Source organism: Ovis canadensis, chromosome 9 (genome assembly GCF_042477335.2).
Source record: "Ovis canadensis isolate MfBH-ARS-UI-01 breed Bighorn chromosome 9, ARS-UI_OviCan_v2, whole genome shotgun sequence".
Taxonomy (NCBI): domain Eukaryota; kingdom Metazoa; phylum Chordata; class Mammalia; order Artiodactyla; family Bovidae; genus Ovis; species Ovis canadensis.
Window position 1 is genome coordinate 78,097,105 of NC_091253.1, and position 24,236 is coordinate 78,121,340.

Genomic DNA, 24,236 nt, shown 5'->3' on the forward strand with positions numbered 1-24,236 from the left:
TCAAAGCAGTTATTTAATACAATACTGTACATTATTATCATTCAAGAAGTACTTCATTTATCATTGAAATTTTAATTCATTCACAATTCAGCTGTGTAATGTTATCTTAGAATGCTTGTCAACAGCTTTGAACATAGTAATGTTAACTTTTTTTTTGACTGGAAGAAGAAATTGATTGGGAACAGGACATTATAGATGCTAATTACATAAAGCTTTATTATTAAGACACTGTAAAACTGTTAATGGAGGGTATTCAGAAATAATTTAGTACTCTAATTTGATTTATTAATGCAGAAGAAAATATTTTGTTGCCTACAGTCCATTTAAAATTAAAATATTCTGAAAACTAGATTTCAAAGATCAGGAACATTTTAGGTTCTTTCACATAAACTATCATTTAGCTTCAAGATAACTGTGTTTTCTTTTGCATTTTTAATTTAATTATTTTGGCTTCACATATATATACTTGAATATCTTTATCATTCTATTGGATGTTGCACTCATTTATTGGTAATCATATTCCATGGGGTCGCAAAGAGTTGGACACGACTAAGTGACTGACATTCACATCCAATAATCAGATGCCTAGCAGTCTCAGTTATGTGAAGCCTTGTATTTAAAAGAAGATGGCTTAAAGCCATCTTTAGGATGGAGTATGAAATGAAGAATGATTGCTTCCTAACAATGATTCCCTGGCTTAGATGTTGTGAAGGGCATGTAGTGGGGGAGACCACTAGAAACTTTGCTTTGTAACACCTATTTTGAGGAAGAAGTTGCATTTTATTTTAACTTATTCATATCTTTTAATTATGTATATCACATGTAAATTATTCAGTGCTTTAAAAAAAAAAAAGCAATGTATTGAAGCAATAATAGCAATTTCCCCTTGACCACCAGTCTCCTTTACCACCAGATCTCGTTTTCGTTTCTAATGGTAAACGCTGGAATACCCCTGTCTGTCTATAGCTTACTCTGTGCTGTCATATCACAGTGTTTGTTCCAACATATGTGGATTTATGTGTTTTCTGCATCTGCATTTTTTTTTCAGTCATTATCTTGGAGATCTTTTTAATGTATTATAAATCTACTTCAGGGGACTTGGTGGTCTGGTAGTTAAGACTTTGCCTTCCAGTGAAGGGGGTGCAGGTTTTCAGTCCCTGGTCAGGGAGCCAAGATCCCACATGCCTCACAGACAAAAAACATAAAACAGAAGCAATAGTATAACAAATTCAACAAAGACTTTACAAATGGGCCAACATTTTTAAACAAAGACTAAAAAAATCTTAAAAAATTAAATCTACTTTAGTATAACTACGTTATTTGGTATTCCAAAGGATGGTTATGCCAGTTAACCACTCATCTGCCAGTGTTCTCCAGACAGAGATGCCAGGTACACGTTTATATTTGAACACACTGGATTTATTACTTTGTGAAGCAGAGGAGGGATGTGTACGATGGGGAACCACAGGCTGTCTGAGTAAGAGGATGTTAGAAAGGACATTGTAGGATTAGGCTTGTATTGGATGGTTTGGGGAGAGGATTTTAGAAACTGGGGCTTTGCTCTGGGTTGGCTACTGTTAGGAAACTGGATAATTCCATGATGGGTATCTTAGTAAGTCTTGTCCAGAAGGAGGGAAGACTGGACCAAGGCTTAAGCTGTGATAAGTGATATTGGCATGGATTAGGATCCTCTTTGTGGCTCTGACAGCATTCATATTTTATATGTATTCAGTTACCATTATGGCGTGATGCTGTTTTTCTCTTGTTTAGTCATAATGACAGAGGTCACGCAGTGTCCTTGTCTGATGATGATGTTCTGTGAAATTGTTTATCAGGAGAATATAGCTGTTAGTGTCACTAGCTCATAGCAAAGCCAAGTCCTCGCTGATACTGCCAGGCTAGCACTGGGCTGTCAGGTGCTGCTGTTCTCTTCCTCACTATTGATAAACGACTAGATTGTATCTTAGTTTTTATTAGCACATTTTGTCATTTTCATCATTAAAGTAAACATTCTTGTTATGTGGATCTTAGTGTACCTGTGCAAGTATTCTAGAAGTGGAATTGTATTTGTTGTTGTTTAGTCACTAAGTCATGCCCAACTCATTTGCAACCCCATGGACTGTAGCCCACCAGGCTCCTCTGTCCATGGGATTCTCCAGGCAAGAATACTGGAGTGGGTAGCCAGTCTCTTCTCTGGAGGGTCTTCCCAGCCCAGGGATAGAACCCACGTCTCCTGCATGGGCAGGCAGATTCTTTACCACTGAGCCACCTGGGAAGCCCACTAAAGGGTATGTAACCCATCATAAAATTTGATTTATAATAATTGCGAACAGCCTATACTTCTGTTCCTACCAACAGGGCACTTTAGCCAAGAACAGACATTAACAGTCTAAGATTTTTTTTTTTTCCTGGCTAATGGAGGTATCATTTGGCCTTTTTTTTTCCAAACCATAGTTTTCCTATTCATATTCTTTTACTATGAAAAAAATGATAACCTTGTCATTCTTATTGAGTTTTAAAGGTATTTTGTATGTTACTAGTACTGTGTTATATTTGTGGCAAGTATTTGTCTTCTTACCTCCTGTATGTCTTTTATTTACTCATAAGAAGGCTTTCTCCACCCTGAGATTATTAAAACAATCTTCTAACAAAGCTACTTTACTTTTCTGTTAAAACATTTAGATTATTGATCTATCTGGAATAAGGAATGTTTTTGTATGTTCTTTTTTCCCCTAAAATTCCCTAATGTTCCACTACTATTTGTTGACTAGTCCATTTCTTTCACAATAATTGGAAATTCAACATCATGTTCTAAATGCCTACACAGGCATTAGCTTGCAGTAAAATTTCTCTTGCTTGCCTTTCACTTAGCTGACTGGATTAACTGATATTCTCTATTCTTTTTTAATAACTTACTGACTGAAGACCACAGTAAGTTTGATATGTATTGCTAGTAGGCTGCTCAGTTCTCTCCTGTTATAATTCTGTTTCTGCTAGCTGAGTTTTACATCAGTAATAATCAGATTTTCTCATTCTAAAAACTTGTCAACTGTGTTTGTCAATGCATTTTCATTATTTAATGCAGTATTATATAAATCAGTAAAATATGAGTACAAAAAGGAAAGGTGCCCTTTAAAAAAACACAGAATTGCATGCTTTAGAAGAAACAATAGGTCACTAAAAAACTTGAGGCTAATAAGGACATAGTTTAATTAATTAAATCTTTTTTAGTGTATGTATATATATATTAATCTAAACAGTTCTAGAAGCAGGGAATGAAATATAAGAAAAGTGAAAGTCGCTCAGTTGCATCCAACTTTTGGTGACCCTGTGGACTATACAGTCCATGGAATTCTCCAGGCCAGAATACTGGACTGGGTAGCCTTTCCTTTCTCCAGGGGATCTTCCCAACCCAGGGATTGAATACAGGTCTCCCACATTGCAGGCAGATTCTTTACCAACTGAGCCACCAGACAAACCCTGAAATATATCAGTCAAGGATTATTTCTATACTACAGGAAAACCTGTTAACTAATAACTAAAACAAGAATAAAAATTGAATTGAATACAGTTTGGTGTATGAGGGGAAGTTTATTTTCTGAGTTGTAGCCCTTTTTTATGTATTTTCTTGTAAAACATTTTAATGATGTAATCCATCTTGCTACTTTATCTTATGGCCTTCCCAGATGGTTCAGTAGTAAAGAATCCACCTGCCAGTGCAGGAGATATGCAAGAGACACGGATTGGATCTCTCGGTTGGGAAGGTCACTTGGAGGAGGAAATAGCAAGCTACTCCAGTATTCTTGCCTGAGAAAATCCCATGGAGAGAGGAGCCTGGTGGGCCACAATCACTGGGGTCACAGCGAGTCGGACACTACTGAGCATGAAGCATGAGAGTATATGCTCATATATATAAGGACATATATATATATACACAATAAAAATACGTTAACAAAAACGCAAGTTGTTAATAACATAACATAGTATTTTCATACCACAGAGATGTCTGTGTAGGAATTTAGAGCACGATGTGTTATTTCCAATTAGTTAAAATACTGCTCGTTAATTTTAAACTTAAGAATGAAGACTAGATTACTGCATTGCATTAGTTATCTATTGCTGTGTAATAAATTACTTCAGGACTTAGTAACTTGAAACAGTAAATGTTTGTCTTCTCACAGTTTCAGTGAGAAATCAGAATGGCTTAGCCAAGATGTCAAGAGAATGTAGCCAAGATGTCAGCCACAACTGCAGTGGTCCAAAAGCCTGACTAGAGCTGAAGGGTACACTTCCGAACTTCACTCAGGGGCTGCTGCTGGTGGTTGTCAGGAGCCCTGAGTGCCTCCTCACATGGGTCTGTCACGTACAATTGAAGAGAAAGAGCAAGGTACAAGATGTACAGTCTTGTATGACCTAACCTAAAAAGTCACATACCGTCACTTCTGTTTGTTACAAGTGAGCTAGTGGGACAGCTCATACTCAAGCAGGGGACTTGGGCACCTACTTGTGAAGAGGAGAATAACCAGTGCACTGCTGATATCTTTATTCTGTGTGTGTTTGTGTCAAGGAGAGGGAGGGATTCATTCTTAATGTTCGGCTTCTGTTTAGGATACTGCCTTAGGAAAACCACGAGAGGTGTTTCGACTTCCTACAGATTTGACAGCATGTGACAATCGCCTTTGCGCATCCATCCATTTCACGTCTTCTACCTGGGTTACTTTGTCAGATGGGACTGGAAGACTGTATCTCATTGGAACAGGTGAACGTGGAAATAGTGCTTCTGAAAAATGGGAGGTGAGTTGTTTTGTTTTTCTTTAGACTTAATGCTGAGTATGGAAAGTATATTCTAATTAGATCTTAATGATTTTGAAATAACACCTTTTTAGGGATGGTTTACATGTGACCTCTTGATTTTTATAATATATAGTATTTTGGATATCTTTTAAATAAAATGTTTACCTTTTGTGAAACTGACATATTAGCTATTCCTGTTTTGATCTGGGGTGAGTACAGTTGTCAAGACTTGCATTTGTTTTTCAGCAAATACCAATTGAGTTCTTCTCAAGTGTAAAGCAGTACCTTAAGCATTGACCTTGCTGCCTTCTTTTTTGTAAAGAGTTGGCCAGAGAATTACATTGTCATGTCTTTTCTCCTTTTCTCATGTTTTATTCTCAAATATATTTATGAGCCTAGCATGCTTCTACTGCACCACTTGGCTGTCTGATATGTTTAAACTAGTCAAATAGTAACTATTAGAAAAATATACCATAGCATCAGTTCAGTCGCTCAGTCGTGTCCAACTCTTTGTGACCCCATGGACTGCAGCACACCAGGCTTCCCTGTCCATCACCAACTCTGGAGCTTACTCAAACTCATGTCCAAAGAGTCGGTGATGCCTTCCAACCATCTCATCCTCTGTCGTGCCCGTCTCCTCCTGCCTTCACTCTTTCTCACCATCAGGGTCTTTTCCAAGGAGTCACTGCTTTGTGTCAGGTGGCCAAAGTATTGGAGTTTTAGCTTCACCATCAGTCTTTCCAGTGAATATTCGGGACTGATTTGCTTTAGTATGTACTGGTTGAATCTCCTTGCCGTCCAAGGGACTCTCAGGAGTCTTCTCCAACACCACAGTTCAAAAGCATCGATTCTTTGGCGCTCAGCTTTCTTCACAGTCCAACTCTCACATCCATACGTGACTACTGGAAAAACCATAGCTTTGACTAGATGGACATTTGTTGGCAAAGTAATGTTTCCACTTTTTAATATGCCTAGGTTAGCCATAGCTTTTCTTCCAAGGAACAAGCGTCTTTTAATTTCATGGCTGCAGTCACCATCTGCAGTGATTTTGAAGCCCCCAAAAGTAAAGTCTCTCACTCTTTCCATTGTTTCCCCGTCTTTTTGCCATGAAGTGATGAGACTGGTTGCCATGATCTTAGTTTTCTCAATGTTGAGTTTTTTTTTTTTTTTTTTCTGTTTAACTTCTTTTTTTTTTTAATTTATTTATTTTTTTAATTTTAAAATCTTTAATTCTTACATGCGTTCCCAAACATGAACCCCCCTCCCACCTCCCTCCCCACAACATCTCTCTGGGTCATCCCCATGCACCAGCCCCAAGCATGCTGCATCCTGCGTCAGACATGGACTGGCGATTCAATTCTTACATGATAGTATACATGTTAGAATTCCCATTCTCCCAAATCATCCCACCCTCTCCCTCTCCCTCTGAGTCCAAAAGTCCGTTATACACATCTGTGTCTTTTTTCCTGTCTTGCATACAGGGTCGTCATTGCCATCTTCCTAAATTCCATATATATTTGTTAGTATACTGTATTGGTGTTTTTCTTTCTGGCTTACTTCACTCTGTATAATTGGCTCCAGTTTCATCCATCTCATCAGAACTGATTCAAATGAATTCTTTTTAACGGCTGAGTAATACTCCATTGTGTATATGTACTACAGCTTTCTTATCCATTCATCTGCTGATGGACATCTAGGTTGTTTCCATGTCCTGGCTATTATAAACAGTGCTGCGATGAACATTGGGGTACATGTGTCTCTTTCAATTCTGGTTTCCTCGGTGTGTATGCCCAGCAGTGGGATTGCTGGGTCATAAGGGAGTTCTATTTGCAATTTTTTAAGGCATCTCCACACTGTTCTCCATAGTGGCTGTACTAGTTTGCATTCCCACCAACAGTGTAGGAGGGTTCCCTTTTCTCCACACCCTCTCCAGCATTTATTGCTTGCAGATTTTTGGATCGCAGCCATTCTGACTGGTGTGAAGTGGTACCTCATTGTGGTTTTGATTTGCATTTCTCTAATAATGAGTGATGTTGAGCATCTTTTCATGTGTTTGTTAGCCATCCGTATGTCTTCTTTGGAGAAATGTCTATTTAGTTCTTTGGCCCATTTTTTGATTGGGTCGTTTATTTTTCTGGAGTTGAGCTGCATAAGTTGCTTGTATATTTTTGAGATTAGTTGTTTGTCAGTTGCTTCATTTGCTATTATTTTCTCCCATTCAGAAGGCTGTCTTTTCACCTTGCTTATAGTTTCCTTTGTTGTGCAGAAGCTTTTAATTTTAATTAGATCCCATTTGTTTATTTTTGCTTTTATTTCCAGAATTCTGGGAGGTGGATCATAGAGGATCCTGCTGTGATTTATGTCTGAGAGTGTTTTGCCTATATTCTCCTCTAGGAGTTCTATAGTTTCTGATCTTATATTTAGATCTTTAATCCATTTTGAGTTTATTTTTGTGTACGGTGTTAGAAAGTGATCTAGTTTCATTCTTTTACAAGTGGTTGACCAGTTTTCCCAGCACCACTTGTTAAAGAGATTGTCTTTACTCCATTGTATATTCTTGCCTCCTTTGTCGAAGATAAGGTGTCCTTATGTGTGTGGATTTATTTCTGGGCTTTCTATTTTGTTCCATTGATCTATATGTCTGTCTTTGTGCCAGTACCATACTGTCTTGATGACTATGGCTTTGTAGTAGAGCCTGAAGTCAGGCAAGTTGATTCCTCCCGTTCCATTCTTCTTTCTCAAGATTGCTTTGGCTATTCGAGGTTTTTTGTATTTCCATACAAATCTTGAAATTATTTGTTCTAGTTCTGTGAAAAATGTGGCTGGTAGCTTGACAGGGATTGCATTGAATTTGTAAATTGCTTTGGGTAGTATATTCATTTTCACTATATTGATTCTTCCGATCCATGAACATGGTATATTTCTCCATCTATTAGTGTCCTCTTTGATTTCTTTCATCAGTGTTTTATAGTTTTCTATATATAGGTCTTTAGTTTCTTTAGGTAGATATATTCCTAAGTATTTTATTCTTTTCGTTGCAATGGTGAATGGAATTGTTTCCTTAATTTCTTTTTCTACTTTCTCATTATTCGTGTATAGGAATGCAAGGGATTTCTGGGTGTTGATTTTATATCCTGCAACTTTACTATATTCATTGATGATCTCTAGTAATTTTCTGGTGGAGTCTTTAGGGTTTTCCATGTAGAGGATCATGTCATCTGCAAACAGTGATAGTTTTACTTCTTCTTTTCCAATTTGGATTCCTTTTATTTCTTTTTCTGCTCTGATTGCTGTGGCCAAAACTTCCAGAACTATGTTGAATAGTAGCGGTGAAAGTGGACACCCTTGTCTTGTTCCTGACTTTAGGGGAAATGCTTTCAATTTTTCACCATTGAGGATAATGTTTGCTGTGGGTTTGTCATAGATAGCTTTTATTATGTTGAGGTATGTTCCTTCTATTCCTGCTTTCTGTAGAGTTTTTATCATAAATGGATGTTGAATTTTGTCAAAGGCCTTCTCTGCATCTATTGAGATAATCATATGGTTTTTATTTTTCAATTTGTTAATGTGGTGAATTACATTGATTGATTTGCGGATATTGAAGAATCCTTGCATCCCTGGGATAAAGCCCACTTGGTCATGGTGTATGATCTTTTTAATGTGTTGTTGGATTCTGATTGCTAGAATTTTGTTGAGGATTTTTGCATCTATGTTCATCAGTGATATTGGCCTGTAGTTTTCTTTTTTTGTGACATCTTTGTCAGGTTTTGGTATTAGGGTGATGGTGGCCTCATAGAATGAGTTTGGAAGTTTACCTTCCTCTGCAATTTTCTGGAAGAGTTTGAGGAGGATAGGTGTTAGCTCTTCTCGAAATTTTTGGTAGAATTCAGCTGTGAAGCCGTCTGGACCTGGGCTTTTGTTTGCTGGAAGATTTCTGATTACCGTTTCAATTTCCGTGCTTGTGATGGGTCTGTTAAGATTTTCTATTTCTTCCTGGTTCAGTTTTGGAAAATTGTACTTTTCTAAGAATTTGTCCATTTCTTCCACGTTGTCCATTTTATTGGCATACAACTGCTGATAGTAGTCTCTTATGATCCTTTGTATTTCTGTGTTGTCTGTTGTGATCTCTCCCTTTTCATTTCTAATTTTATTGATTTGATTTTTCTCTTTTTGCTTCTTGATGAGTCTGGCTAATGGTTTGTCAATTTTATTTATCCTTTCAAAGAACCATCTTTTGGCTTTGTTGATTTTTGCTATGGTCTCTTTTGTTTCTTTTGCATTTATTTCTGCCCTAATTTTTAAGATTTCTTTCCTTCTACTCACTCTGGGGTTCTCCAACTCTTCCTTTTCTAGTTGCTTTAGTTGTAGAGTTAGGTTGTTTATTTGACTTTTTTCTTGTTTCTTGAGGTATGCCTGTATTGCTATGAACTTTCCTCTTAGCACTGCTTTTATAGTGTCCCACAGGTTTTGGGTTGTTGTGTTTTCATTTTCATTAGTTTCTATGCATAATTTGATTTCTTTTTTGATTTCTTCTGTGATTTGTTGGTTATTCAGAAGTGTGTTGTTCAACCTCCATATGTTGGAATTTTTAATAGTTTTTCTCCTGTAATTGAGATCTAATCTTAATGCATTATGGTCAGAAAAGATGCTTGGAATGATTTCGATTTTTTTGAATTTATCAAGTTTAGATTTATGGCCCAGGATGTGATCTATCCTGGAGAAGGTTCCATGAGCACTTGAAAAAAAGGTGAAATTCATTGTTTTGGGGTGAAATGTCCTGTAGATATCAATTAGGTCTAACTGATCTAATGTATCGTTTAAAGTTTGCGTTTCTTTGTTAATTTTCTGTTTAGTTGATCTGTCCATAGGTGTGAGTGGGGTATTAAAGTCTCCCACTATTATTGTGTTATTGTTGATTTCCCCTTTCATACTTGTTAGCATTTGTCTTACATATTGCGGTGCTCCTATATTGGGTGCATATATATTTATAATTGTTATATCTTCTTCTTGGATTGTTCCTTTGATCATTATGTAGTGGCCTTCTTTGTCTCTTTTCACAGCCTTTGTTTTAAAGTCTATTTTATCGGATATGAGTATTGCCACTCCTGCTTTCTTTTGGTCTCTATTTGCGTGGTATATCTTTTTCCAGCCCTTCACTTTCAGTCTGTATGTGTCCCTTGTTTTGAGGTGGGTCTCTTGTAAGCAGCATATAGAGGGGTCTTGTTTTTGTATCCATTCGGTCAGTCTTTGTCTTTTGGTTGGTATGTTCAACCCACCTTACATTTAAGGTGATTATTGATAAGTATGATCCCGTTACCATTTACTTTGTTGTTTTGGGTTCGGGTTTATACACCCTTTTCGTGTTTCCTTTCTAGAGAATATCGTTTAGAATTTGTTGGAGAGCTGGTTTGGTGGTGCTGAATTCTCTCAGCTTTTGCTTGTCTGTAAAGCTTTTGATTTCTCCTTCGTATTTGAATGAGATCCTTGCTGGGTACAGTAATCTGGGCTGTAGGTTATTGTCTTTCATCACTTTAAGTATGTCTTGCCATTCTCTCCTGGCCTGAAGAGTTTCTATTGAAAGATCAGCTGTTATCCTTATGGGAATCCCCTTGTGTGTTATTTGTTGTTTTTCCCTTGCTGCTTTTAATATTTGTTCTTTGTGTTTGATCTTTGTTAATTTGATTAATATGTGTCTTGGGGTGTTTCGCCTTGGGTTTATCCTATTTGGAACTCTCTGTGTTTCTTGGACTTGGGTGATTATTTCCTTCCCCATTTTAGGGAAGTTTTCAACTATTATCTCCTCAAGGATTTTCTCATGATCTTTCTTTCTGTCTTCTTCTTCTGGGACTCCTATAATTTGAATGTTGGAGCGTTTCATATTGTCCTGGAGGTCTCTGAGATTGTCCTCATTTCTTTTAATTCGTTTTTCTTGTTTCCTCTCTGATTCATTTATTTCTACCATTCTATCTTCTATTTCACTAATCCTATCTTCTGCCTCCGTTATTCTACTAATTGTTGCCTCCAGAGTGTTTCTGATCTCATTTATTGCGTTATTCATTATATTTTGACTCTTTTTTATTTCTTCTAGGTCCTTGTTAAACCTTTCTTGCATCTTCTCAATCTTTGTCTCTAGCCTATTTATCTGTGATTCCATTTTGATTTCAAGATTTTGGATCATTTTCACTATCAATATTCGGAATTCCTTCTCCGGTAGATTCCCTACTTCTTCCTCTTTTGTTTGGTTTGGTGGGCAGCTCTCCTGTTCCTTTACCTGCTGTGTATTCCTCTGTCTCTTCATCTTGGTTATATTGCTGCGTTTGGGGTGGCCTTTTTATATTCTGGTAATTTGTGGAGTTCTCTTTATTATGGAGCTTCCTCACTTTGGGTGGGGTTCTATCAGTGGCTTGTCAAGGTTTCCTGGTTAGGGAGGCTTGTGTTGGAGTTTTGGTGGGTGGAGCTGGGTTTCTTCTCTCTGGAGTGCAGTGGAGTAACCCGTAATGGGTTACAGGACATCAAAGGTTTTGGGATAATATTGAGCTGCCTGTATATTGAAGCTCAGGGGATTGTTTCTGTGTTGCTGGAGAATTTGCGTGGTATGTCTTGTTTTGGAACTTGTTGGCCCTTGGGTGGAGCTTGGTTTCGGTGTAGGTATGAAGGCATTAGATGGGCTCCTATTGCTTAATGTTCCCTGAATTCAAGAGTTCTCTAATGTTTTCAGGCTTTGGATTTAAGCCTCCTGCTTCTGGTTTTCAGTTTTATTTTTACAGTAGCCTCTAGACTTCTCCATCTATACAGCACCGATGATAAAACATCTAGGTTAAAGATGAAAAGTTTCTCCACATTGAGGGACACTCAGAGAGGTTCACCTTGTTATAAGGAGAAGAGAAGATGGAGGAGGTAGTTAGAGGTAACTGGAATGAGATGCGGTGAGATCAAAAGAGAAGAGAGCAAACTAGCCAGTAGTCACTTCCTTATGTGCGCTCTATAGTCTGGACCGCTCAGGGGTATTTACAGAGTTATACGGGGAAGAGGAGAGGGAGGAAGTGGACAGAGGTGACCAGGAGGATAAGAGAGAGGAATGAGTAGGAGAGAGACAAATCCTGCCAGTAATCTGTTCCTTAGGTGTTCCCCACCGTCTGGAACACACAGAGATTCACAGAGTTGGATAGAGGAGAGATGGGGGGGAAAAGAGACAGAGGCCACCTGGTGGAGAAAAAGGAGAGTCCAGAGGAGGAGAGAGTGGTCAAGCCAGTAATCTCGCTCTCAGGTAAACTGGGGTAGTGAAGTTTGGGTTTTTAAATGTACAAAATTGGCAATAAACACCTAAGAGCAAAGATTTAAAATCTAGAGTAGAGGTTGGATTTTCAAAGATACAATATTAAAGAGAAGCAGAAGGAAAAAGGAAGAAAGAAAAATAAGGAAAGAAAAAGAATTATTAAAAAACAAATAAACAGACAAACAATCAAAAAAAAAAACCATCAACAACCATCCAAAGACTATATATGGTGTTTGCCTTAAAAAAAAAAAAAAAAAAAGGTCTTTAAAAAAAATAGTAATAATAGGTTATAGAAATAAAAATTAGCGGAGAAATAGAAGACTTAAGAATTAAAAAAAAAGTTAGAAAAAAAAAAGCCAAAAAAAAAAAAGGGAATGCTTTTAAAAATATTAAAAAAGAATATTTATCTGGCCCTTTCTGGTGTTATGGGCCGTGTGGGATCACTTCCAAGGTGGTTCCCTCTGATTAACTTCTTCTGTTTGCTGGTTTTTTAGGATCACTAGTTCAGTTGCGCTGTGGGGAGGGGGGATGCTGCAAACAAATAGCACTGTCGTGTGCATACAGTATCTCTGCTCCGCTTGACCTGTCCTTTCTCGCGGCGCACAAACCGCTCCGGTTCTACGATGCTCAGCCGGAACCGTCTGGGGCCGGCCCTAGGCTGCGTGCACTTCCCCGGTCCAAGCCGCCCAGGTTCGGCGCTCAGGCAGCCCTCAGAGGCACAGATTCGGCTGGAATTGCGCTTTGTGCCCTTCCCAGGTCCGAGTAGCTCAGGAGTTTGGCGAGCGTGGTCGCCGCGGCTTGTCACCTTTTCTGCCGCTGCTGCTCAGCTTTCTGGGTGGACCGCTGGCGCACCCCGTGAGGCAGTCTGTGACTGTCCAACACCCCCAGAAGTCTTAGCAAAGGAGCCTGCTTGCGGTTAGGTAAGTAAAAGTCTCTCCGGGTCTGCAATTGCACCTTTCCAGACCTTACGGCTCTGGCTGCCTGTCCCCGGCAGGGGATGGTCTGCAGCCAGCTTTTTCCGTTCCGTCCTTTGTTCTGTGCTCGGTCCTGGCGGGGTCTTATGTTCGAGCTTTTCGCATGGTAGCTATCCCACAGTCTGGTTTGCTAGCCCAAGTTAGGTCGTTCTGGTTGCGCGTGGGGCGTTCCTGCCCGATTCTTGCAAAGCTCTGCAGCCCGCGCCTCCCGCGCGTCCCTGCCCTGCCCCCACTTCCCAATGGCGGATGCAGGCGTCTGTGCTGCTTTTCCGCTGGGGGAGTTACTGTTGGGCTTGTAATCTGTTGGTTTTAATTATTTATCTATTTTTCCTTCCTGTTATGTTGCCCTCTGTGTTTCCAAGGCTCGCCACAGACTGGGCAGGGAGAGTGTTTCCTGGTGTTTGGAAACCTCTCTTCTTAAAATTCCCTTCCCGGGACGGGCTTCCCTTCCCAGGACGGGCTTCCCTTCCCAGGACGGACCTCCCTCCCCACCTCCTTTGTCTCCTTTTTCGTCTTTTATATTTTATCCTACCTGTTTTTGAAGACAAAGGTCTGCTTTTCTGGTTGCCTGATGTCCTCTGCCAGCCTACAGAATTTGTTTTGTGAAGTTTGCTGAGCGTTGAAATGTTCTTTTGAGGAATTTGTGAAGGAGAAAGTGATCTTCCCGTCCTATTCCTCCGCCATCTTTCCCTCCCTCCTCTCAATGTTGAGTTTTAAGCCAACTTTTTCCCTCTCCTCTTTCACTTTCGTCAAGAGGCTCTTTAATTCTTCTTGACATTCTGCCATAAGGGTGGTGTCATCTGCATATCTGTGGTTTTTTATATTTCTCCAGGCAATTTTGATTCCAGCTTGTGGTTCATCCAGCCTGGCATTTCTCGTGATGTATAATGCATAAAAGTTAAATAAGCAGGCTGACAGTATACAGCCTTGACGTACTGCTTTCCTGATTTGGAACCAGTCTGTTGTTCCATGTCCAGTTCTAACTGTTGCTTTTTGACCTGCATACAGGTTTCTCAGGAGGCAGGTCATGTGGTCTGGTATTCCCATCTCTTGAATTTTCCACAGTTTGTTGTGATCCACATGGTAAAAAGTGTTTGGGGTAGTCAATAAAGCAGAAGTAGATGTTTTTCTGGTATTCTCTTGCTTTTTCAATGATCCAACGGATGTTGGCAATTTGATCTCTGGTTCCTCTGCCTTTTCTAAAACCAGCTTGAACATCTGGAAGTTCACAGTTCACGTATTGCTGAAGCCTGGCCTGGAGAATTTTGAGCATTACTTAACTAGCGTGTGAAATTGTGTGGTAGTTTGAGCATTCTTTGGCATTGCCTTTCTTTGGGATTGGAATGAAAACTGACCTTCTCCAGTCCTGTGGCCACCGCTGAGTTTTCCAAGTTTGCTGGCATATTGAATGCAGCACTTTCACAGCATCATCTTTTAGGATTTGAAATAGCTCAACTGTAATTCCAACACCTCCACTAGCTTGTTCCTAGTGATGCTTCCTCAGGCCCACTTGACTTCACATTCCAGGATGTCTGGCTCTAGGTGAGTGATCACACCATTGTGGTTATCTGGGTCATGAAGATTTTTTTGTATAGTTCTTCTGTGTATTCTTGCCACCTCTTCCTAATAGCTTCTGCTTCTGTTAGGTCCATACCATTTCTGTTCTTTATCGAGCCCATCTTTGCATGAAATGTTCCTTGGTATCTCTAATTTTCTTGAAGAAATCTCTAGTCTTTCCCATTCTATTGTTTTCCTCTATTTCTTTGCACTGATCACTGAAGAAGGCTTTCTTATCTCTCCTTGCTATTCTTTGGAACTTTGCATTCAAATGGTTATATCTTTCCTTTTCTCCTTTGCCTTTAGTTTCTCTTTTCTCAGCTATTTGTAAGGCCTCCCCAGACAACCATTTTGGTTTTTTGCATTTTTTTCCCTTAGGGATGGTCTTGATTTCTGTCTCCTGTACAATGTCACGAACCTCTGTCCATAGTTCTTCAGGCACTCTGTCTATCAGATCTAATCTCTTAAATCTATTTGTCACTTCTACTGTATAATCGTAAGGGATTTGATTTATAACTGTAGTTATATACCAATGTCCAAGATGCCATTTTTATTTCAGTTTTTTTTTAACAATATAACAGACTTGAATCTGAGGGGCAGGTTTGCATTTTAGTAATAATAAACATGAAATTAGTTTCTCCAGAGCCACAGGTTTTGAAAGTAGACAGGGTGACACTGAGTTGCGCTAATAAAGTACAACATGATATTGCTGCCTTCTAAATTTCAGCAGGTGGCCTTTAGTTCTAGGTAGCTAAAGAGATAGAATTTAATATTTTACATCTTATAAAACATTTTTATCAGACCAACAGGTGCCTGTAAACACTGGGCTTTAATTATTTGAGAGAACAACAAGGCCTTAGTGGTTTACCTTTCTTATTGTTATACCAGATCCTGCACTACCTAATTGCAGTGTGTTCAAAAAGTTAAACACAAAACACAATGAAATACCAGAACAACAGCCTGTTTATAGGAGGCCTTTGCAGTCAGTCACAGTTTGGACATTGTGACATATTCTGTTTCTGCCTCCAATAATTTTTTCTTTTCTTTTTTTACTGAGGATATGTGGTATATAGCACCCAGCTATCTGAAACAGTTGAAAAGAATTTGGAGAATGATGGACAGGAGCGATATGAATGAGAATGTATCTGTTATCAAGCTATGGGGATTCTGTTGGTGTAAGAAACACACTGACCCTCTTCACCTTCGGATTAAGAATAATACCACGTAGTCCATCAGAAGAAAATTCATATGGGTTTACAATTCATTTGGTTTCTGCTATGTATATCTCCTTAGTCCATATAAGTCCTTCAATAAGATTTTTAAAATAAATTAAAAATTTGAATTTACTTCATATGTTCTTCAGTATATATACTGCCATAATGAAGTCAGTCCTCTCTGGGGAGGTGGGGACAGTGGGGAAATTATGGGACCAGGGCGTTAACCGAAGTGGAAGGGATACTGTGGGATAGTGGTCACTTTGAGAGAAATATATGAGTTTTAGGACTTTGGGGGAATTGGTGTAAGAGAGAAGGCTAAAGGTGGAAGTGATGGGGGCATGGTAGGGCATAAGGGGGCCCAGCAAGTATGGTGGTGATGACTGAAATGTAGAAAGAGAAATGAAAGAAGGCAGGGCATGTGTGGCCTCTAACATGATGGGAGTGCTGTGTATCAACAGTTTCACAATTGATTTGCCAGGCTTGTTCAGGGGACTGGAAACGTCAACCTAAGAGTTTCTAAAAGTCCTGACATGGTCTCCTCTGGCCTCACATGAGCGAGAAAGAGGGGGAGGAAATAGGAATCTGGCTACTTGGACTTGGCAAAACTTACCATTTTTTCTTCCTACCCTTTTATTTATTCTTGTCCCCCAAACAGAAGCAAAACCCACTTAACCAAAAATGTGTCTATCTTCTCTATTTTGGGTATTTGAGGGAGGGCTCTCCCCTTACCTATGGAAGAATTTAGAATGGATTCCAAAGGTCTACTGTTTGAATAATTTTGGTAGAGTTGCTCAAACACAAAGGGAAACTAATGACATTTAAGCACATTTTTCTTTTTATTGAACTCTAGTTATAATTTGCAGTGTTTTGTTAGATTTGGTATAACAGCAAAGTGACTGAGTTTTATATATATATATATATATATATGTATGTATGTATGTATGTATATTCTTTTCCATTGTAGTTTATTTCAAAGTATTGAATATAGGTCCCTATGTTATACAGTGGGAACTTTTTGTTTATCTGTTTTATATATGGTAGTTTGTATCTGATAATCCCAAATTCCTAATTTATTCCTCTTCCCCTTTGGTAACTATAAGTTTGTTTTCTGAGTGTTTTCCTGTTTTATAAATCAGTTAATTTGTATCATGTTTTAGATAAGTGATATTGTGTGATATTCGTCTTTCTCTGTCTGACTTATTTCACTTGAGTTGGATAATCTCTGGGTCTATCCGTGTTGCTGCAGATGGCATTATTTATTCTTTTTATGGCTGAATAGTATTCCATTGTATGTATACCACATCCTTATCCATTCATCTGTTAATAGACATTTAGATTACTTCCATGTCTTGGCTATTTTAAGTACTGCTGCTGTGAGCATTAGGGTAATGCAACCTTTTTTTTAATAAGGCTTTCAGGTAGCAGCCCAGGTGATTCCAGATACAGGTTTAAAAAGAAAAAAAAGAGCTAATTCTTGTGTTTCAGTTAGATTTGTATTCAAACTATTTATCTATTTATTTTTTCACTTATTTGAAAAACTTGTTTTGAAATCAGTCTTAAAACCTTTCCTGATCGATATTTAACAAAGATATAGTAGTCTTTTAGATTATGTGTTGTAAGAAGAATTTGATAAGATTTTGTACATCTTTCCATGATGCTTTGATTTGCTTTTTTTTTTTCCTTAGAAGAAATTTCAATATTTAACAGTTAGTGGAATTATCTTTTTAGATGACATGAGATCTTTTGTTTTTGAACAGTAAGAAAGTTTTCATGATTTGTTCTCCAGTTCCTTTGACTCTTCAGTTCAGTTTAGTTGCTCAGTCGTGTCCGACCCTTTGCGACCCCATGAATCGCAGCACACCAGGCCTCCCTGTCTATCACCAACTCCCGGAGTTGACTCAGACTCACATCAATCGATTCGGTGATGCCATCCAGCCATCTCATCCTCTGTCGTCCCCTTCTTCTCTTGCCCCCAATCCCTCCCAGCATCAGAGTCATTTCCAATGAGTCAACTCTTCGCATGAGGTGTCCAAAGTACTGGAGTTTCAGCTTTAGCATCATTCCCTCCAAAGAACAGCCAGGGCTGATCTCCTTCAGAATGGACTGGTTGGATCTCCTTGCAGTCCAAGGGACTCTCAACAGTCTTCTCCAACACCACAGTTCAAAAGCATTAATTCTTTGGCCCTCAGCCTTCTTCACAGTCCAACTCTCACATCCATGCATGAGCACTGGAAAAACCATAGCCTTGACTAGACGGACCTTTGTTGGCAAAGTAATATCTCTGCTTTTGAATATGCTATCTAGGTTGGTCATAACTTTTCTTCCAAGGAGTAAGCGTCTTTTAATTTCATGGCTGTAGTCACCATCTGCAGTGATTTTGGAGTCCCAAAAAATAAAGTCTGACACTGTACCTTTGTAAGTTTCCAGAAAACAAACAACACAAAGCAAACAAAAACAATAGGAAAGAAAGATATGCACACATATATACAAACAGTATTCAGAAACTAAGAAGAAGGCAGAAATAAATTAGAGATATGATTAATATATTAATATAAAATATATAATATAAATGACTATTATAAATGGATGGATATAATATTATACAATATATTAATATATCTCAATAAATTAGATATGAGAAAGGGGAAGAGATGCAGTAAGGGAATATTGACCTCATTTCCTCTGTACGGAGCACTCTTTTTCACTTGGCAATTCTTTTCTAGAGGATTGCTTTTCATTCCCTTTCTCTTGTAGATGCCATTTGGAAGCCCTTTTGTTTTCTATGCGTACTGATCAGTTTTCTCTGTTAAACAAATAGATGTTTTCTCAAAGTTATTTCTTTAAGCAGTGTTTTAAACTTATAAGCTTTATTTCAGGGCTTTTCTGTTCTTGTTTCCTTGCAGTAAACAGTATCCAAATTACTTGTTGGATTGTCAGAATTCTGTGTATTTCCTCTGTGCTCTATGCATTCATGTAATACGTTTTTGTGAATGCCATCTTTTTTTCTTTTTTGTAGATTGTATTTAATGAAGAGCTTGGGAGTCCTTTTATCATAATTCACAGTATCTCATTGCTGAAAGCTGAAGAACATTCAATAGCTACTCTCCTCCTTCGAATAGAGAAAGAGGAATTGGCTATGAAAGGAAGTGGTTTCTATGTTTCCTTGGAGTGGGTCACTATTAGTAAGAAATATGAAGGTAAAACAACAAAATTCTGATCTCTCTGCAGTGGTTGCCATAATTCAGTAGGTTTTGAAATGCAAAGCTGTTCCTGTAAAGGCTGTTTGCTTTTTCTTAAGCATTGTGTTGTGATTCTAGTACCTGCCACCCAATGGAATGAATATTTATAGGTAGTTTCTCCTTAGGTATGGGTTATTAAAAAAAAAAAATTATGTGCTTCCACAGTTGAATACACCTTTTTTGTGAAAGGAGACACTACTACATATTTTGGAGAATTTAAAGTGTATGTTTTTAATATATACAAAATATATGTTAATATGTAACATTAAACACAAGATTTGTTCTTCAAAATATTTAGTGTAATTTGTTCTTTTTCCCGGTGTTGTGGTTTTAGCTCTAGAGGAACACAGTAACTTAAATCTTTAGATTAGATATTGGAAACTTTCTAAGGGCTGGATGGTAGCCATATGACCTATCACAGTTATTCAGCTAGGATCTTGTGCTGCAAAAGCAGCTGTAGATGAAGGCATAAATGAATGAGTATAGGTGTATTCCAGCTGTATTCCATTTACAAAGACGTAAATGAATGAGTATAACTATTTATTAACACTGACGTTTGAATTTTATATAATTTTACGTGTATTTAAATATCTTTTGATTTTTTTTGAACCATTTAAAAATGTAAAATTTATTCTTCAGCTCACAGGTCATAGTTTGCAGATCCCTACTTGAGATAAAAGCTTTGCTTTTTTAAATTAAGGTACATGGCATAGAAGAAATCGCCAGGGGTGTTTTTCCTTCTCTGAGGCTCTTGGCTCCGTGACAGCTTTCGCTCAGTGCACACTGGCTCTCTGCTGCAGCTCCATGGCTTCCGTGCTCTTCATCTTTGTTTCCTTCACTCAGCTGGACAGTCATATTTAGACTCACCTTTCTTTTTTTTCTCTCCAGCCAATTTTAATTATTGTAATTGTAGAAACATTCTTTCTTTTGTTGACTAATTTTCTTTTCTGCATGTTTTAGTTCCTTTACTCCCTGAATTACTAATATAATCGTGTTACTTGTTTTTTTCCTAATGAATATAACAGAGCAGTGTTGTATTTCTAGACTGTTGAGTGGAATATTTGATAAATTATATGTTGTGGTCAAGTAAGTTTGAAAATGTAGGCATACAATAGCCACATTTCACGTTAAGCATAGTCAAGTTTCTAAAAATCTTGAGTAAAAAAAGAAAATGTAATTTTGATCCAGCCTTTCCCAACCCATTTAGCCATGGAATTCACTTGAGACCTACTGTTTTCTATCTCACATGTTGGGAAAAACCAACCTATAAAACACAGAGTGTCTAAGGTTGGGTCTTTGGAGCCAGGTAGGACTCTGCCTTGCATGTACGTATGGAAGAAAAATAGTTGTTTTTACTTCACGAAATGAAAAGTCTATTCTTAAATGTATATGAAGTAAATGTGTGAATGTAGATGAGGATTTAGAAAAATGACATATTTTAGAATGGGTTGTATTACTATGTATGTATATGTATTATTATGGGAAGGATTGAGGGCAGAAGGAGAAGAGGTCGTCAGAGGATGAGATGGCTGGATGACATCACGGATGCAATAGAGATAAATTTGGGCAAACTTCTGGAGATGGTGAGGGACAGGGAGGCCTGGCATGCTGCAGTTCGTGGGGTCGCAAAGAGTTGGACACTACTGGGCCACTGAACAACAACATATGTGTTATTATGTATAACTCATTGTGTTGAGTTATGATTTTTTGACTACTCAGTGTGAAGCTAATAAGTACTACCCAATGTACAAAAACTTTGTTATCAAAAGTAACAATGTTAAGTAAAGGTATGGACTCAAATGTTCGAATACTTCTAAAGCAAAGAAAAAAAAGAAAAAACCCTTCTTTTCATAGAATAAATTTAGTTTACCAGAAAATTTCAGAACACAGTTAATTGTTCCTATCTTTAAAATTATAAGTACAGTTATTTATATTTTATGGCTGCTGCTGCTGCTGCTAAGTCACCTCAGTCGTGTCCAACTCTGTGCGACCCCAGAGACGGCAGCCCACCAGGCTCCCCCATCCCTGGGATTCTCCAGGCAAGAACACTGGAGTGGGGTGCCATTTCCTTCTCCAGTGCATGAAAGTGAAAAGTGAAAGTGAAGTCGCTCAGTCGTGTCCGACTCTTAGCGACCCCATGGACTGCAGCCTACCAGGCTCCTTCACCCATGGGATTTTCCAGGCAAGGGTACTGGAGTGGGGTGCAATTTCCTTCTCCATATTTTACGGCAAATTTTATACACATTCACATATTTTATGGCAAATAGATCTATATGTGAATGTGTATAAAAATTCTTTCTACCATAAACGTTATTTCATTTTAAGTAAACCTACTAATGGGCAGAAAATAGTCCACACCACACTTTTTCCATTACCATCAATTTGTGGCCCTTGTCAGAAGACACCTATCATATACTGGCTGAGAAAGTAGACAGGCTATAGTCAAGGAATGGGTAGATTTTTCAGAGGTTGATGTTCAGGTAAGTAGATCACTTTTACAGTTTAGAGCCCTGCTGTCGAATAGAAAATTTTTCCAAAATGGACGTGTTTATATGTGAGCCATTCAGTGTGATAGCAGCTAGGTATGTGTGGCTTTTGAACACTTAAAGTGTGGCTCGTGTGGCAGGAGAAATGAATGTCCGTTTTTACTTAATTAAACAGCTACCGTGGCCAGTGGCTACCACATTAGACATCACAACGTAGAACAAATTTCATCAGACCATTTTTTTAAAGAGATTTTATTTACAGAATATTAGGTTGTAAATTTTTTTATCCTCTTAGAAAAAGGTACCTAATAGTCTGTTTTTTAATAGCACATTTAAAATATTTAAATTAGAATTATACTTGAATATTTTCAGATATTTTTATTATAGTTTTTTGGTTGTAATTTTGTTGTTCTAAAATGCTTTATTTTCTCACAGATAATAAAAAATATGAAATGGCCAAGTGTAATAGTCTCCGTGGGAAGTCCGTGCCACATTATGCTGCTATTGAACCTGATGGGAACGGTCTGATGATTGTCTCCTACAAGTCCTTTACATTTGTTCAAGCTGGTCAGGATCTTGAAGAAAGTAAGGATGAAAACATGTCCGAGGAAATCAAAGGTGATTTTACTTTGAATCCTAGAGCTCCTGTGTAAAATAGATCTGACTTGTCCTCCTAGCTGGGTTAGAAGTTATACCAGGTCAGGATTGGCACTGAATTTTTCTTTGTTTTCCTTTATATTTCCCAGAAGAGCCTTTCATAAAATATACCACCTAAGTAGTGTGAACTGGTTAAATTTAATACTTTTTATAATTACAAAAATGTTTTTAAAATATGTATTATTTTACCTGATTAGATATTTAACAAATACTTAATGAATAAACAAATACTAATGTCTATTTGCTGTTGATATTGAAAGTCCAGCATATTAGTATCATAGATAATAATTTTAAAAAATAAGCTAACCTCTTTTCATATGATAGTGAAAGTTGCTTAGTCACGTTCGACCCTTTGCGACCCCGTGGACTATACAGTCCACAGAATTTTCCAGGCCACAGTACTGGAGTGGGTAGCCTTTCCCTTCTCCAGGGGATCTTCCCAACCCAGGAATCAAACTGGGGTCTCCTGGATTGCAGGCAGATTATTTATCAACTGAGCTATCAGGGAAGCCTTTCAGATAGGTAGGAAGAGTCTCAGTGGTATCAGTTCAGTTCAGTTCAGTCGCTCAGTCATGTCCGAATCTTTGTGACCCCATCAATTGCAGCACACCAGGCCTCCCTGTCCATCACCAACTCCCAGAGTTTACCCAAGCTCATGTCCATCGAGTCAGTGATGCCATCCAGCCATCTCCTCCTCTGTCGTCCCCTTCTCCTGCCCCCAATCCCTCCCAGCATCAGGGTCTTTTCCAATGAGTCAACTCTTCGCATGAGGTGGCCAAAGTATTGGAGTTTCAGCTTCAGCATCAGTCCTTCCAATGAATACCCAGGACTGATCTCCTTTTTGATGGACCGGTTGAATCTCCTTGCAGTCCAAGGGACTCTGAAGAGTCTTCTCCAACACCACAGTTCAAAAGCATCAATCCTTTGGCGCTCAGCTTTCTTCACAGTCCAACTCTCACATCCATACATGACCACTGGAAAAACCATAGCCTTGACTAGACAGACCTTTGTTGGCAAAGTAATGTCTCTGCTTTTGAATATGCTATGTAGGTTGGTCATAACTCTCCTTCCAAGGAGTAAGCGTGTTTTAATTTCATGGCTGCACTCACCATCTGCAGTGATTTTGGAGCCCCCCAAAATAGTCTGTCACTGTTTCCCCATCTATTTCCCATGAAGTGATGGGACCAGATGCCATGATCTTCGTTTTCTGAATGTTGAGCCTCAAGCTAACTTTTTCACTCTCCTCTTTCACTTTCATCAAGAGGCTTTCTAGTTCCTCTTCACTTTCTGCCATAAGGGTGGTGTCATCTGCATATCTGAGGTTATTGATATTTCTCCTGGTAATCTTGATTCCAGCTTGTGCTTCTTCTAGCCCAGTGTTTCTCATGATGTACTCTGCATAGAAGTTAAATAAGCAGGGTAACAATATACAGCCTTGACGTACTCCTTTTTTGTATATATCTCTTCATATAGGTATGCTAATTATGTTTTCTTCCCTTTCATACTGAACTGAAAGGAAGTTCCTACGGGATAGAATCACTTATGTTTTCTCAGTCTTGAATGAATGAATGAAGGTAATGTTTTAGAATGAAATGAATAAAAAGGTTCTTCAGAAGAAGTTTATATTTATATGCAAAGAATTCATATTCTTCTAAAAAATATTCAGGAGACCATTTCTCTAGAATCATTGCTGTTCATATTTCTGATATTTATAGTCAGAGAATAGTATATTTTACTTAACAGATTTGCACAGTATTTAACAATCATATGTATTACTCTTTGAAGCTACCCTTTTTATTACTTTAACAACTTAATTATTTAAAATAAAAATGGGTTTCACTATTTTTATGTATTTACATAGCTCTTCAGGGTTTCCCTGATAGCTCAGCTGGTAAAGAATCCGCCTGTAATGCGGGAGACCTGTGTTTGATTCCTGGGTTGTGAAGAACCCCTGGAGAAGGGCAAGGCTACCCACTCCAATATTCTGGCCTAGAGAATTCCGTGGACCGTATAGGCCATGGGTTTGCAAAGAATCG

The 24,236-nt window shown here is 38.3% G+C and overlaps 1 protein-coding gene across 1 annotated transcript in view; it reads left to right on the forward strand.

The window, feature by feature from the left end:
- Positions 1 to 24,236, forward strand: part of NUDCD1 (NudC domain containing 1) — a 99,548-nt gene that overhangs the window by 26,813 nt on the left and 48,499 nt on the right. Inside the window, exons 3-5 of the mRNA XM_069600370.1 lie at positions 4,609 to 4,794; positions 18,835 to 19,015; positions 21,979 to 22,161. Coding sequence (XP_069456471.1) covers positions 4,609 to 4,794; positions 18,835 to 19,015; positions 21,979 to 22,161 — 550 coding nt within the window. The remainder of the gene's footprint in view (positions 1 to 4,608; positions 4,795 to 18,834; positions 19,016 to 21,978; positions 22,162 to 24,236) is intronic.